Genomic DNA, 16,226 nt, shown 5'->3' with positions numbered 1-16,226 from the left:
AACATTAGTACATCAGTACTATTATCATCACCTTGCCACTGCACCTTATTTACCTGTTTATCTTGTGTCTTTATTCTATTGTATTTTTATTGTTTTCAAATATACCGGACTGCACTGACAACCTAATTTCCCTTCTGGGATTTAATAAAGTCATCTATCTATCTATCTATCTATCTATCTATCTATCTATCTATCTATCTATGATTTTTATTTTCCTACGCTTAATTGAACATTTTGAACTCAGTTGGCAGTCAAACATAAAAACGTGGCATTGTCTTTCTAACGGTGTCCAATTATCACGTTGACCACTGACCTGTTACGTGAGAGGAAAAACAGTTTAACTTCCGCCAAGTCGTCGGAAGAAGTCGCCGGCGCCAGAGAGCGAGAGGCGGGCAGAGAGCGAGGCAGAGAGCGGGGGAGCAGATCCATGGCTACCGTCGAGCAGCGTCAACTATATTAGAAACTTGTTTTATTTTATTTTTTTTACTGCAGATTTAGTGGAGTGGTGCTATGTCTTCTTCGGGAATGACGGGACAAACGCCGTAAGTGAATGTTTATTTGATAGCGTGGTTTAAAAGCTAAGCTAAGCTAAGCTAAGCTAAGCTAAGCTAACGTGTTTATCAAACGGCGGTTAGCTTTAGCCTCGGCCTGCTAACAAACGTTTGTTTGCGGGGTGATATTTGTGCGGTTTAAGGTAAAGAAGAGTCTGTGTGTGTGTCAGCAGAATACCTTTAATATAACCCCTTCAAGTCTTGAATATATTTATTGATAAGATATATTTTTTTTAAAAAAACAGGATCGTAACTTGCTAAGCTTGCTAAGCGCTAGGCTAACTTTGTTTTAGCTGGTAAACTAACCGACCTCTTAAATTGGAGCAAACTTCTTAATTAGCTCCTGTAAAAGCCCAGAGATTTCCATCAATCAACGGTCTCTATTTAAAACTTTTAACTTTTGTTTGGGAGCGTGTCTGTGAGAGCATGCAGGGCTGAGAAAGCAGACAAATCAAGGTGTAAGTGACTAATGAATAATTTCTAGAGACAGACTGAAGTCAAAGTGGATGAAATCAGATCTCTTTGTCTAAATAATGCATCACACTCTCATCTCTACTAACCTTTGAGGCTCAAATCATTCCTTTTTAAAACTAATAGTGTGATTTATTTACAGTAAACAGCTACAAACGCATGCAGACATGCTCCAAGTATTTCCAATTATGTATTGATATGTCTAATAAAATGATGCATGCGGGGGGTTAACACTTCTCCTGAGGTCCTCCCAGTCTCCACACCACTTAACAAGTTAAACTGTTTTCTGATCTGACGACTCTCAATCAAATATTCAGTCCCTCATTTTTAAGATTCAGCTGTTTTCCCACGTTATTTCTTGTTTAACATTGTGTTTGTTTGTTCTTTTTTTATTCTCAGGTGCCTAACCAGCCGATGGGATCAGCCCGCTCAGCCTAAACAGAGTGTAGATGTGAGGCAGCAGAGGAGTAGTAGTAGTGAAAATGCAGGCCACGCCGTCTCTTTATCAGGGGGAGGCGGCGGCGCTCCTGGTTCAGACAGCACAGCGGAGTCTCAGCCACCACAAACAGGAGAAAAGCCACCGCCTCAGGGAGGAGTCGAGATGGCCGCAGCCATGGCTGCCAAAATAAACGCCATGTTAATGGCGAAAGGAAAGCTGCTGACTCCTCCGCCGTTACTTGCAAAGGTGAACATGATTTAAATCTGTCTGGCAAATAACGTGTGTGCAGTTTTTATGTGCACATTCATTACAAGACTTTTCCTGTTATTTCACACGTCTTTTTAGACCCCTCCAAGTGTGCCTGTGCCAGCGGCTACAGAAGATATGGTGGTCACAGAGGTGGATATAAATGATGTGCCGCTAAATTGCAGGGACCTTCTTACTAAAGGCAAGACACAGGAGGAGGTAAGTGGAAAGTGGTCATGGAAGTGTTAATATCTGACACACCACACGGTGAGAAATATAAATAAACACTCTCTTAACAATCCCTCTGAAGTATTGATCAAATTTCCTATTACCTCTTTCAGATCCGACAGTTTAGTGGAGCAGTCGTCTCGACTAAAGGTCATTTCATGACCGAAGCTGAAAAGGGAAAAGCAGGGTATGTATTTTGGTTGGGGGCAGAAAAACTTGACTGGGACACTGGAGTCCCTTTTTCAGTAGTCAGCATCTGCTGAGTCTGATCTCATGCTCAACAGCTGTAGCTTACTATTTGGCATAGACTTGGGGCAGCTCTAATGAAGTCAGGTCTTGCAAAGTAAATATTTGATATATTTCAGTTTTACATCTTACAAGACTGGCACACTACACCCTACTTTGCAGATGTAGTCAAATCTCCACATATTTACCAGAGTGTAAGGTTAATCTCATTTAAAATCAGATACTCTATAAAGTTCATTCGTGAGTGATACAGTGATAACGGGGAAAAGAGCAGACGTTCTTTATTGTCCATGACATTTCTGATTTGCTCTCTTCTAGACAAAGACCTTTGTATTTGCACGTCCAGGGAAAGAATCAAGACCAAGTCAATAGTAAGTACACACTGATTTTAATCTGGTCAACATGCAGAGTCTGAAATGTCTTAATCTAACATAATGTTGACTTTTTTTGCAACACCAGAGGCCGTCTTGAGGATAAAGGAGATCATCTCAGAAGACCTGCTGAGGGCCTCAGCAGCATCAGGCCAACAGGTGCCTGTAATGCCTCCTCTCACACTCTACCCTCAGCCTCCTCGTCCCAGCATTACCCCACCTGTGCCACGGATGCCCAACACCAACTCAGTGCCAGGCCAGGGACATCGGCCTGCAGCTCCTCATTCAGGGGTAGGCAGACATGACATCTGTTGACTATTGGAAATGGCCAAGTGTACAGTCTAAACAGTACTGATGGAGGTAGTTGGCTTCAAAGAACTGCAGGGTTTTATATTACAAATGGAGGTCAAGAAAGTGAGGCAAATGAAGACCATGTTGCATTCACTGATACCCACCTCCCAGATTAAGTAGCAGTGAGAACATCTGTGGTCTACAGGGAAAAGCCTTGGATTACTGCATCTGCTTACAAAACAGTTTTTACCTTTTTTAGTCTGACTTATTTTAAATGACAATAAACAACCTTAATGTGCAGGGCATAAATAACAAGTCACATGTTTCACCCATCCCCAGAGTTTTGTGCACACAAAGATTTTTGTGGGTCTGGACCAGGCGTTGCCCTCATTCAACGTGAACGAAAAGGTTGAGGGTCCAGGAGGTTCGTACCTGAGTCACATCCAGACAGAGACGGGGGCTCGAGTCTTTCTCAGGGGAAAAAGTTCTGGTTACATCGAACAAGCATCGAAACGGGAGTCCTTTGAGCCTCTTTATGTCTACATCAGGTATGTTCACTCCAAGTGCACAATGTTTTAGGTTCTTAACCAGGGTTCTAGTTCAGCTTTACGAGGTTGAGCTGGTAGCACTACACGGCTAAAAGTTCAAGCTTGGAAAGTAGAGCCTGGTGGCGTTCGGGTCTGTTCGAGCATGTAAACCACTGTGGGACTCGGCAGCATTGATTAAAGTGTTTATTCTTCACAGTTTATCAAAGGAACATTTTGTTTTCAAGATGGATAAACTGCACAATGATTAACAACCTAAATTTACCCACTCAGAACTAAATCATAACAGGACTTGACATGCTTCCTGTAAAGATGTGTAATTTGTCTGAAGTAATCCAGTCGGGTCAAGTTTTAAAGTTTCATGTGTGACTCAAACAGCTATCTAAGAGCCCTGCTTGCATGTAAAATCTAAAACTATTCTTTTCGCTCTGTTAGCTCTGAGTGTGTTTCATCATATTCTAACAATGGCCTTTTGTGTGTTGCAGCCACCCAAATGCAGCTGGGCTGGAGGCAGCGAAGAGACTCACTGAGAGTCTGCTGGAAACTGTGAGTTCATCACATTGTCACCACAAATAAAAACTGTGACGCTGAACTGAATTCGTAGCCAAACGGGAGGTTTAAGAAGGTGAAACTATTGAAGCATATAGTTCTCACTGATACCCACCTCCTAAAGTAAACATGGTAGCGTGAACCACCTGACCTCCAGTGATAGGTTTTGGGTGCTCTGCACCTACCCACAATCCAACCCAACTGTTGAAAGTTAACACAGCCTTTTGCAGATCGTTATCCGGCTCTTTACGTAGTTTTCTCTCATTATCTAGGTGAGAGCCGAGCATGCCCGCATGGTGTCGATGTACACAGCCACAGGCTCAACACAACGTGAGTATTCTTTTACACCCTGTAACTAATTCCACCAGGGTGACCAAATATCAGGCACTAGCTGACTGCATTCTTCTTCTGGTAAATTTATCCTCCCTTGACGTCTTTAGTGGCTCAACAATAGGTTGAAGTAGTAGGTCACAGTTGTCAGAACACCGTTATTGATTCATGTGATATATGCTATTAACTCCACGTTCTATACTTTCATTTCAGCATACCCAGCACATGGATTTCCACCTAATAGCAATTACTCTAGCCAGGGGTCCTGGTATAACTACACAGCAAATGGGTATGCTGGCGGATATTCAGCGTACCCAGGAGCCAGTGGTTATTGGAGTAATGCAAATGGTCCCCCAAGTCATTCTAACATGTCGACAAACCCTCCATCTTCTCAGGCAATGGTTCAGTATCCGGTGTGTCCTAGAAAACCGCATCCCTATCTCGTCCAGGTAACCACAGGTTAAGGCTTCCACTAATTATTGTTCTCAGCATTCATGTATTATTTTGTCAAAAAGCTTAACATTGGAGAAATGTTTCTCGATGTACTGTCGTTTAAGGTTTTATCCCAAACACTAATTTTAGGAAGGGTACAGGGCATTGACCAGCTACTAACTTTTTAAACCTGTTTTTAAATCAACACTCCCCTCAAACTTCATAAAACTTCATGTTAAAGGTTTTTGAGGTTATTGTTTATGTACCAAGTTGAGGTGCTTTTTGAAGTTTTAGTTCATTGAAATGTTGCTGCTGCATCATTGCGTTGCTTTTGCTTTACTTAAGGATCCCGGCAGCAGTGACCCGGTGGAGCCTGAAGGATCTTTAAACACCCCTGCTGACTCAGGAAGTCCCAAGCGTCATTTCCAGGAGGGGGCTAAGGAAGAGCAGGTCAGCTTGAAGAGTAACGTCTGCACATATTACTGAAAGATCATTGTGGCTGCTTTCACTCAGTGTATGCTCTGTTTGAGTTACTGCTGATGGCTTCAGTCGTCACTGCTAAATCTCAGAAATTGTAGAATTGCACATAGTTATATCCCATATTGTTCAAATGAAAGTGTCACACTAGTTTAGTACAAAGCTACATAAATAAACATTAAAATATTATCCTGAATACAGCTGAGCGGTGGTTTTTGACCACAGATATGGGTTTAACATGGATCCACTACAAAAATCAACCCTGGAAGCTCTTCAGATTTTGTCAAATTCATATCTTTGTCTGTCATCAGACGTATCTGTCTAAAAAGTTTGTATCAAAACATCTAAAGTTGGGCGTTTTATGATATTTTTGAAGTTGTTGTATTCATTAGTTTAGCCTTTGTTAACTTACCGGCCTCAAATCAGAATTTTCCAGATGTTTTTAAAAAGGTGTAGTCTTTAAACGAGCAGCTGATTGTGCAAAACGTTCTCTAGTTCCTACATTTTAACTCCTGTCCTGGATATTGACAATTATTTCTTTTACTTGTGACTGAAAAGAATATTTCAGTCACAAGCGGTTGGGAAGCATCGTGAAACCTTTTTCTTTGTGTGTTAAAGTTTTCTTATGTTTTTTCTGTTTGTTTGTTTGTTTGTTTGTTTAGCCTACCAGCAACTCTCCAGAGGGCCCTGCTCATCAGGAGCCTGAGCTTCCCGCTTCCAGTGTTGTAGAGGAGAAAGTAGTAGAAAGGTGTGTTAATAGATCTCAGTTCTCTCGCATGTTCTTCACAAATCTTGTGTGGCGTAAATATTGACGTTTCTCTCTCTCCTCAGGATCCTGATGCCTCCTCCACCACCTCCCTTTGTGGCTCCTGCCCCTGTTGCACGTAAAAGGCCTAGAGACGTGGTGACAGAAGAGCCAACCAGTCTGCCCATCAGCGCCGCGTCAACGGGTATGCATTCCTTTATTTCCTAACATTCTGAGAGCCCGAGTACTCAGACATTTCTTCTGTAGAGTTGTCTGTTGCATGAAATGGCATCTCCCCCCCATGGAGGAATGGGGGAGGAGTGGAGACCTGTGTGAATCTCTCACCCCACAAACCCACTAACATGCTCTTCTTGTATATGTTTTTTGTCTTTCCCTTGTTTTCTCTCTCAACATGTGTCCCTGGACCTGCCTGTTATGGATGTGTGCTCTGCTGCCGTTTCATTTGATATCTTCCCTCCCCTGGCTGTGGATCAAACGAACTCAAAAACCACCGCTAACAAGGGGCTCCTCAATGGGTTTCCTTTTTGTTTTGTTCTCTCTCTTTATCTCCCCACCCTCTCCCTCTCTCGCATGTCTCCGACCTTCTTTCTACTTTTCTCTGTCTCTCCATTTTTACTGTCCCCTTACAGGTGTTCAGGAGGAGGTGTGCGAGAAGAAGTCTAAAGTGGACGAAGACTCATCAGGGCTAGTGCCCTATGGAGGAGACTCCTCTGACGAAGAGGAGGAAAGGACACACAGCAGTAAGACCGATAACTCATAACCCCTGCCCTGCCCCGTTCCCACTGCCCAGGATACCCACAGACCCCAAAGTCTACATCCAGTATATCGATACAGTTCTCAAACCCCATAAAAGGAAAAATCCACCTTGCATTATCAACACACTGTTCTAGAACAATACCAGCGTTTCGCTACAAAGAAAGGAGCTGAACGTTTTCTGAATAAAATCCTTTTGACATTTTTCCTCTTACATTCAAGCAGACATAGTTTTCCATTCATCTCCGTCAGCACTTTACACACCAAGTTCTTGTACTGCTTTGTGGACAAGTGCCCAGCTTTATTTAGGGTACATTCAGACAGGATACGGCACTGTGGTGAAAATGCAGGTTTTTCCATTTATTCGTTTATTATGCCGCGGTGTAGGCAGCATGGGTGTCCACCAAAGAACGCAGCAACCTCCTGTGAAGAAGTTGTGCTTGATCCAGCACGCTGTGGCTGCCAATCGGACAGTCAGACCAGTCAAACCCTCCTCAGCCTGAAATGTCTCTGAAAGCTTTGTTTATTTCGTGTACCCAGCTTCTAAATCTGAGCCTGGCTCATATTTTACATTGTAAAATGGTAACACAAGGAATTTTAATAATAATTTAAGACATAGAGGGTGAATGAGAGGAGTGTCTGCATCGATTTTAAAGCTGGTTAATCAGGCTGAAGGTGCAAAAACAGTGGTATAGTTTTTCATTCACCACTTACTGATGCTTTCCTGGCAGGAGGGTTTTTATTTTTATGTCCTTTTGCTTTGTGTACTTGTGTTTCAGTTGTCCCAGAACATATTTCTACAACCCCTCACACGACGGGTGTGAACTGTCAAAGGTGGCCATATTTGAATTTATGCTCACCTATAAAACTTATGTAAATATAGACAACCTGCCAACTAACTTAAAGTGGATCAGATCTTGTGGCTACAAATCATTAGAGATTTTAGTATCAGTAACAGTGTTTTCTCCCTTGTTTATTGCCGTCTTGATAGAAACCTTTTATTTTCTTTCTTATTCTAATGGCCCGACTCTGAACCATGCACTTGCAAATGCCTTAGATGGCAGAAACAATTTCTATATGAACTCCACTATAAAACAAAACGGCCTCTTAACAGTGTGGAAATATTCAGGGTGGATTTTTTTTCCTTTTTTAGGATGTGAATACAATTGTATAATAACTCCAAGTGGATTTTCTTAAAACATTTTTATTTCATTTTTCAAAGCATCTTTTGTTAAAAACAAGCCCCATATTTCCTCTTAATTTAAACACTTGGTCTGCTGCAGTTGCTGATGGTATAAATACATATTGTAAAATTCAGTGAAACTTTTTCTTATCTTGGAAAATGGTGTATGCCTGTTCCCATGGAATACTATAATAAAAACGACTGAAAAACACTTATCGTCATCAGATGCCACACGTTTTTGATATGTTTGATCACCCAGAACTTTGGTAAGTATTAAAATCAAAGTTATGTCAAGCTGGTGTCAGATGAATGCATACTCAGGAGCCTCTATGCCGTTATGTACAGTAAGAGCACCTGGATTGTCCATACCAAAACAAGGCTGGACATAATTTCGGAAGTGACCGTTGAAGGTATGTAGGTGTTGCTCCAGATCCACGTTAAAGAAGGACAGAGTCCCCCTGTCGTAGTCCAGTGCCACTCCTATCCGCACCGGGTTCACTGTAATTCTCAGGTCAGGACTCCAGCTGTTGTGCAGAAACTCATATTTATGCCTAAAAGAAGAAGGAGAAAACATGATTGTGGATGCCAAGAAGTTCTAAATAAAAAGCTTTCACCCTGTCAGGGATAACTGGTTTTGTCAGCCACTATCAAAGCAAATGCTGAATCATAAGCCAACAGGATTTCACACGACTGTGGATTGACGAAAACGAGAAATGTAATTGTTAATTTGTGTGTAGGCCGGATCGCCGAGATGATGCCTCACAATGAAAACCACATTCGGGGTTTGTATGATTATGCTGCTCTGATTCGCTAAATGTAACGATTCAACTGTCCTGCTTTGTTCCAAGAAGAGTTGCCATAGCAACACTTATAAAGTAACAGATATTCAACTGTGGGGGCTTGTCTACCTTCAATAGGCTTAGTTTTACATAGAGCGGATGCACAGTTTTTTTTTTTTTTTTTTTCTTAGGAAAGGAAAAATTTCTGGAAGCTAAAAATATGTACATGGCCCAGTTTCCATGAACTGCAGTAGTAGAGTCCCTCAGAGTCAGGGGGCTAAGTGTATCAGATTGGCTGAAAGATCAACTTGGTTTGTTTAGTCTCGTGAATATGAACGCCAGTTTCTGATTCCCAGCTTGCAAAACAAATGGGAATAACAAGCATTTTTTTAAAAAAGTAATGAAGCGGCAAACCCAGGCTACTTTAACCCGTGTTTTGTTGAAACTGCCTACCTACGTCCTCATTGTTTAAGGTCACACAGACCCCACTGCTGTTTATGTAAAATAATATTCCTCAAGTTTTTTTCTTCTGACCCTATTAAAAAAAACTATGTAGAAAAATAACTGGTAACCCACCAATCAATATGGAAGTAACCATTAAGTCCATGTTTGCCAACAACGAAATGTACAGAATGTTGTCCTGTGGCATTACGTATGGTGTAGGGGTGTTGTGGTATAACAATATTGATAAGCATGATATTTAAACATTTATTTGTTATAAATTAATATGGTTGCATTAATATTACATTGTTTTTTTTCCATTCTCACTGTGTGGTAATGATTGTCCTGTAATTTATTTGCCAAAATAAGAGACCAAACATGCAATACAATTATTTAAAAAAAATAATAACAATGGATATCACAATAACATGGTTAATGTGACTTCTTTTGGACATTAAAATTGTGCAGTGAAAATGTGCTAGAAACTAGTTTCAGATTATTGTAAAACACCAAAAACAGAAGGAGTTAATCCTGCCTGTCAACATCAACCACAGATGGAGAGCATATGACCAGCTGACAAACAGAAACACTCGGGTTGATGATATCCACAGAAATGATTGCTATTTTAACAAAAGTGGTGTGCAGCAGTTACCTGGATGGAGTGAGAATGTGTCTCATACACCAGGAGGTATTGTTTGCGCCGAGGTATGAGTTCCTCTCCGTGTCCTCGTATGCAACTCCGATCCTATATTCTGTCCCATCATCCACCTCGACTTCCCAGTAATGCCGGCCACGCACTGGAATCAGATCTCCCAGTACAGCTACACATCTGTACAGACACACACTCTCTTATTTTATCTCCACTCATAAACGGTTATCTTAAATGTTCTCATCATCTGTCGCACAACATACTGTATACCTGGTGAAGGTGTCATCTAAGGCCATAGCACTAATTGGCAGCTCTTCATCTCCGTAAAATATGGTGAAGCCATCTTCAGAGATGGACAGACAAGGATGGGCACTGTCCTCCAGGAGATAGAAGAGTGTACCTGCACAGGTAAGAACATGTTGTTAATGTTGTTAGAATGGAAAGTAACTTAAATACAATGTTGAGGCACTCTGATGCTACTTTATACTTCTACCTCACTACAATTATTTAACAACTATAGTTAGTATTTACTCAATATGATTAGTGATGATTAGTAGATATAAGATTTTGTCTCATATATAATAATAATAGTATTTATATAGCACAGAGTTTACAAAGTGCTTTACAGACCCACACAGGTTAAGATCTAAAAGTAAACATTTAATGCCACAGAAACAGGCAATACAATGAAAATTAAAAACCAGCTATTCATTGATAGGAGAAAAAGGGGAAAGCTGACATTAAAAATGTAGGTCTGGTTAAGAGTTAAAGTCAAATTACAAAAAAAGTAGATGTATATTTCTACGTTTAGTCAACTGATCTTCCAAAAGTACGATGAACAGGCCCCTCCGTGATGCTTCTCACCTGTTGTGGAGACAGTAATAACTTCACTGCTGTCGCTGGGCCCGCCAATGTTGACTGCTCTCACAGAGATGAGGTAACGCCGTCCTGTCTGCAGCTGGATCAGACACTGACAGGTGGGCACGGCTACTATAGACCTAGGGGATTAACCAGTGCGAGAGAGGGCTGATATCACTTCCTTTTTGTTGAAACGCACAACAATGACAACCTTTTGCATCAGCTTTTATTTCCATACCCCTACCGGAGTGTAAAGCCTTAAAATAACATCTTGTCTCACACACTATGAAACACTAGGCGGATAAATGGGGTGGTGAAGTAAGAAATTTGTCATATTTGGACATGGACCTATTTCAGTTAATACAATTCAAGCTCCTCTATGCACACACACAAACTAGTCAAATAAATGGTTTGACTGTTCTCTGAAGTGACCGGATGAAAAAAAAATGAAAATGACCCCAAATGTGAGGACAGGCATTTTAGCTGAGGCTAACAGTGCTGCAGGAGCTGAAGCTAAGAATAGATTTTCTAGGACAGAGTGTGTCTTGATTCAGCAGCTCTATAACCATGGGACCTCAAACATCACAGGCAAGCACTAACACAGGCTTGTTTATGGATGTATTGAAGCAAAAGCCTTATTAAAGGACAGGCCAGGGAAGACAAATATCATGGGGTACTGCATCTTTGAAGCTCTGAATATCCAGTGGAGCATTCCCGCTTTAACTGTGCTATTTTAACTTCATCTTTGCGTGTGAACACTTCAAAACAAACATGACAAATTGCATTTGTTTTTATGTTGAACCCTGCCTGTGGGTGTGTGTTTATAACACGGTTCTTACTCGGTAACGCCGCTCTGTGTGCCATCAGTGCCCATCTCACTGAGCTCCACGGTGTAAGAGTCTACAGGGTTGGTGTTTCCTGACTCCCAGCGGATCAGAGCAGCCTCTGGACAGCTAGTACACTCCCGCTGCTTGATCACTGGAGGCGACGGCACTAAGCGAGAGAGAAATCGATGATTTAGACCTTATTTTCTCTAACATCAATCATGTGAGGCTGGAGTGACAACAAAACAGAGAAAAAAAAAACACACATCTGAAAGTGATTTGGGGGGACATCCTGAGACAATAAAACAATTATTTCAACTGTCACAAGTTTAATGACTTCTGACGTAGCTGTAGGAGTGAGACCTGTATTACCTGTCATGTATAGGGCCTTCTCGCTCGCCGGGCTGATGCCTGTGGTGTTGGTAGCAGTCACCCACAGCTCATACTGAGCATTGGGCATCAGATCTGTCACGGTGCAGTGGGTCTCCTTCACTTTAATGTTGCTGACTGAAAATGGAGAACAGATTTTATATGTGGCTGTACTGAACAAAACATGTTACCAGTATCCTTTAGAGAAATCAGAAAGACTCCCACATCAATAGCAAAGTATTTCAACAGTAGATGGGGTTAGCATGCGATGTCAGTGTGTTAATACCATGTGGTGCGCAGGTGTCTGCTGGTGTGTCCTCCAGCACTGGTCTGTAGTAAAGCTCGTAGTACTCCACCGTGTCGTCGGAGAACAAGCTCCAGCACACGCGCAGGGACGTCTGCGTGGCAGAGTTGGGCATCTGGGGGTTGATTACTGGAGCAGATGGAGCTGTTTTTTTTTATGTTGGAGAAACATTATTAACACGGTTTTGTTGTCAGGTTATACCATCAGAAGATAACCAAGCATTTATGAATTATTATCCATAAAACAGTGACTTTAAAACTGTATTTACCATTCATGATATCCTAAACATTTACACAAATAGGACAGTTGATGAGAGATTGAAATATGAAGGTGCATGATACACTGATATAAGCTCTTTGCCTCTTTATATAAGCTCTTTATTCCTCTCTGGGTGAATTTCTGCCGTTTCTTCTGGCTCTAATCTTCTGTGTCACTTCCACTTTGCCGTGCTGTCAAAATATCCGAGTGGTGATCTTATCCTGTCTTCCTCAGGTTTAAATTGGTCCTTAGATGCTGTTTAAATGCTTTAAATATCGATATAATCCTGTAATTCTGTTTCCTTCAGGATGCTCAGCGAGATTCAACTGATAGTTTCCATCATCCGCCATCACCAGAGTCTAGACTACGGGATCCTGTCATATCTCCTATCTTCATATGCTTAACGAAGATGCTTTGAATCGATGGAGTCTACTCGTCATAGTCGCTCTCTGTTGTTAGCATCAATAAAACGTGTGTCTCTCTTTGTTGAACAGTCTTTAAAGCATCAAATGGGTGTTGACAGTGCCGAGTGCCACAGTCTGTCACCCTGTGTAAAACACTTAAAGCTAGTAAATGAGTTCACTGGGCAACCATGCCACCAGAATAACCTTCATCTATGTACTACAAACTGAGATGATGGTTTGTGAATCAGACCTGGAACAACGTTGATGGAGTCCATCATGGTTTTGACATCTGACAGGTCAGCAAGCGGCGTGTTAAACTCAAGACTTGTAGCCAACGTGAGGTCAATATCCTCTTTGGCGAACTCCTCAATCCTAGTGGAGTAGAAAAAGAAAGGCTAAGAAGCTCAGATTTTTATTTTTATTTTACAAACTAAAGCCAAGAATTTACTTTCATGCTCAAACCATGTCAACTTCAGTGGTGGAATCTAACTACGCCAATTTTCTGCAACTTTATACGTCTACTTCATTGAACAACAACAACATTTCAGTTGAAAATATTCCACTTTTTAATCCACTACATTTGTTTAACAACCCACGCAGACATGGGGAGAATGTTCAAAAACACAGAAAGGCCCCAGCTGAGGTTTGAACCAGGAACCTTCTTGCTGTGAGGTTGACCGTGCACCACCATACCACCTGATTAAACTATCCGACTGTAAATAAAGTGGTTAAAATGAGCTCAACCTTAAACAACTGCAACAGTAAATGCAACATACACATTAAAGCAGGAGTAATATCAATCATAAATCATGTATAATATTAAAACACTGATAGGGTAAATGTTGCTGCTAATATTTACATGTATAAGTAAGATTTTAAATGCAGGACTTGAACTTGCCATGTAGTATTAGTAGTTTTACTTAGTAAAGGATTTGAGTACTACCACCACTGATCTAGTTAAATAACATTAGGCTGAAACTACAGGCAAAACCATCTGGAAACGCAACATAACTCAGTGCCATTAATGGTTAGTTGTTTGAAATCACACTGCAGTCACTGCAAGGAAAGTGTCACACCAGGTGGCATACCCATAATTACCTTTTAATGGTGGGCGTAACTGTCTGTCAACGAAGAAAGCAATTGCTAATCAATATTTTTCATCCACAATCACAGTCATTTCTTCGACTTACCATCATGTACGCAACTGTAATTTGCACATTTGAATGATGGCTAAAGAAATCACAAGTTAGAACACCTTCAGGAACAGCCTCTTGTCTTGGCTGCGGTAGATCCCCTGGGCCGTCTCAATGAGCTCCTTAGAGGCATCCATCGCCCGACCGCAAGCCAGCAGCTGACTGTACAGGGCCTCCAGCTTGCCCTTCTTCTCCTCCTCGAGTCCAGCCGACCTCTCGTCATATCGCTGAGACAGCGTCTGCAGCACGTCGTTGTAGTGCTGCTCCAAGTGATGCTCCTGACGGCCAAAATTCTCCTGTGCATACATGTATACGATCATAGAGGGGCAGTTAGAGATTTTCACATTTGTCATGCATTAAACAAAATATGGAAAGAAAAAAAAAATGATGAAGTGAGGCAATGAATAAAATGGATGTGTTTGATTCTCAAGTTTGGGCCCTCTGGGACACACACACGCAGACTTTCCAGTTACAAAACTGAAATCTGACATCTTGAACTTCATTTCTGTCTCAAATAAAACAAAATAATAATAATAAAAAAAAGAAGTATTCCCAAATGCTCACACAGCTGTAAAATAATAAATCAATGTCAAAACACGTTCCAACGATCTGTTTCACTAAACGAAAACTCTTTCGAATATGACATTTACCTCCACAGTGAGAAAGATTTCCTCCAGATGACCTGCAAAGCTCTCCATCTCTGCAACCTTCCCTTGCAACCGATTCCTGATTGTGACGATCTCACTCTGAAAACAATTGAAAGTCATATGTCTACCCTGTTCTCTTTTTAATTCAAACCAGTAGCATGAACTATTTTTCAGCCTGTGTTGTCAGGACATGTTCATGTCTGTGGCTTGGTAAGAAAGCTTTCATGTGGACAGCTCCATCTTCTGGGAATTACAAAGAAATTTGAAATGATAAATACCAGTCCTCAAGTGTAAAGTCATGGCAATTTGTTAGGGAAATACATGGATAAATTTGAGAGTTCTGAAGTTAAATGGAGACTGGCTTTTTTTTTTTTTTTTTTGCTGGTTCTGCATTTATGCTGCCATGTTCACTCACAGATCAAATAAAATAAGATAATAGCAAATGTTTCACTCATACATTATCGACCAAAGCTATGTTAGTATCCCCACCTCGGTTTCTTCCTGCTGAAACACATCATCATTTCCATCTTCTGCCCCAGTGGGAGATGGAGAGCTGTCCTCGCAGGGATCAAAGCGAAGGGACTCGTTGGTGTCAATGGAGAACCTCTGGAAGGTGGAAACGTCCCGGGTCGCCCTCCCTCCTCTGTCTGCCACCACACTGTAGGGCTCCATGGTGGTGGACTCTCTGCTTAACTCCTGGTGCTCAGATTCCTCTCTAATCACATCCAGTGTGCCTCCTCTGATATCATACAGGTCCATGAGAAGAAAGACTGTGAGGAGGACAGAGGTTGATAATACATTTATGATTCACATTTCTGATATCAATTTAATTCAGCCCTTATAAAACAACAACAAACAATATTCTAAAAATCAACTGAGCAGAAAAAGCAACAGAATGAGTTCTCAAAACTGCACTTCATACTTGAACAAAGAAAGAACAATCTGTTAATTCAGTTCTTAATTGTAAAGGAGAAGCTGATGACACATTTACCTGGATAATTCAGTAAAATTCAGTCTGTTCTAGGCAACCATTTCAGGCCAACAGTGGTCTCCCGACGAGCCAACCCTATAAAGCAGTCCAAACCTCACCCAGAAACTGTGACAGAAATAGATGGGGCTCAGATTGCTTATGGGCATGCCAAACATCCATGTGGGAAGTTCATCATTTGTTGAATAAAACGTACAATTTGGACACATCAGAGGCCAGAGTTTGGTTTAGAAACTGTATAATTAGTGCCACTTTCAGACTCAGCATTATTCTACATCATTACTTTAATGTTTGGAGGTGGAAACAGGGTGGAAATCCCCGAACATGTGATCCAAAGGTCAAAGTTGAAAACAAAACCAGGGACATCATGGTGCCTTCACGGCTCCTCGTAAACTCCTAGACTCAGACATTTAAACGCTTATCTGCATTGTATTGTCTGCCCTCTCTGTACCTCTGCGATTGAAATCATAGACAAACACTTTATCATGGCTTTACTTTAACGGGGGAAAATACTAGATCATTAGGCAGAAATTGCCTTACATCAATAGTAGGACAGCCTCTTGTCTGTCCTGTCCATATTACCATACTTATATTTATACTAATAACTCCGTTTACACTGTGCCACATTGATGTC

At 41.3% G+C, this 16,226-nt stretch overlaps 2 protein-coding genes across 3 annotated transcripts; one reads left to right on the top strand and one right to left on the bottom strand.

Annotated features, from left to right (window-relative positions):
- The first annotated feature begins 333 nt into the window (after nucleotides 1-333).
- On the top strand, nucleotides 334-8,087 carry LOC104919776 (KH homology domain-containing protein 4). The gene is made up of 14 exons (XM_019265541.2): nucleotides 334-542; nucleotides 1,422-1,707; nucleotides 1,807-1,926; nucleotides 2,049-2,122; nucleotides 2,500-2,552; nucleotides 2,641-2,843; nucleotides 3,183-3,391; nucleotides 3,874-3,934; nucleotides 4,210-4,267; nucleotides 4,481-4,716; nucleotides 5,045-5,149; nucleotides 5,839-5,924; nucleotides 6,008-6,126; nucleotides 6,572-8,087. The coding sequence occupies exons 1-14, from the start codon at nucleotides 511-513 to the stop codon at nucleotides 6,700-6,702; spliced, it is 1,773 nt and encodes a 590-aa protein (XP_019121086.2). The 5' UTR covers nucleotides 334-510; the 3' UTR covers nucleotides 6,703-8,087.
- Nucleotides 7,650-15,903, bottom strand: fsd2 (fibronectin type III and SPRY domain containing 2). 2 transcript variants are annotated; one of them, XM_027281526.1, is made up of 14 exons: nucleotides 15,789-15,895; nucleotides 15,596-15,700; nucleotides 15,094-15,374; nucleotides 14,608-14,703; nucleotides 14,020-14,253; nucleotides 13,863-13,885; nucleotides 13,015-13,136; nucleotides 12,085-12,246; nucleotides 11,802-11,936; nucleotides 11,445-11,598; nucleotides 10,612-10,745; nucleotides 10,018-10,147; nucleotides 9,751-9,927; nucleotides 7,650-8,429 (listed from the first exon to the last, which is right to left on the bottom strand). In XM_027281526.1, exons 3-14 carry the CDS (start codon nucleotides 15,361-15,363, stop codon nucleotides 8,180-8,182), a joined length of 1,887 nt encoding a protein of 628 aa, XP_027137327.1. In that variant the 5' UTR covers nucleotides 15,364-15,374; nucleotides 15,596-15,700; nucleotides 15,789-15,895; the 3' UTR covers nucleotides 7,650-8,179. The 2 variants fall into 2 exon arrangements, with proteins under 2 accessions (XP_027137327.1, XP_010730163.2); XM_010731861.3 differs by having other exon boundaries at nucleotides 15,596-15,903.
- Between the last annotated feature and the right edge of the window lie 323 nt (nucleotides 15,904-16,226).

This window comes from Larimichthys crocea, chromosome VIII, assembly GCF_000972845.2.
Source record: "Larimichthys crocea isolate SSNF chromosome VIII, L_crocea_2.0, whole genome shotgun sequence".
Taxonomy (NCBI): domain Eukaryota; kingdom Metazoa; phylum Chordata; class Actinopteri; family Sciaenidae; genus Larimichthys; species Larimichthys crocea.
This window is presented reverse-complemented; position numbering and strand designations above follow the sequence as displayed.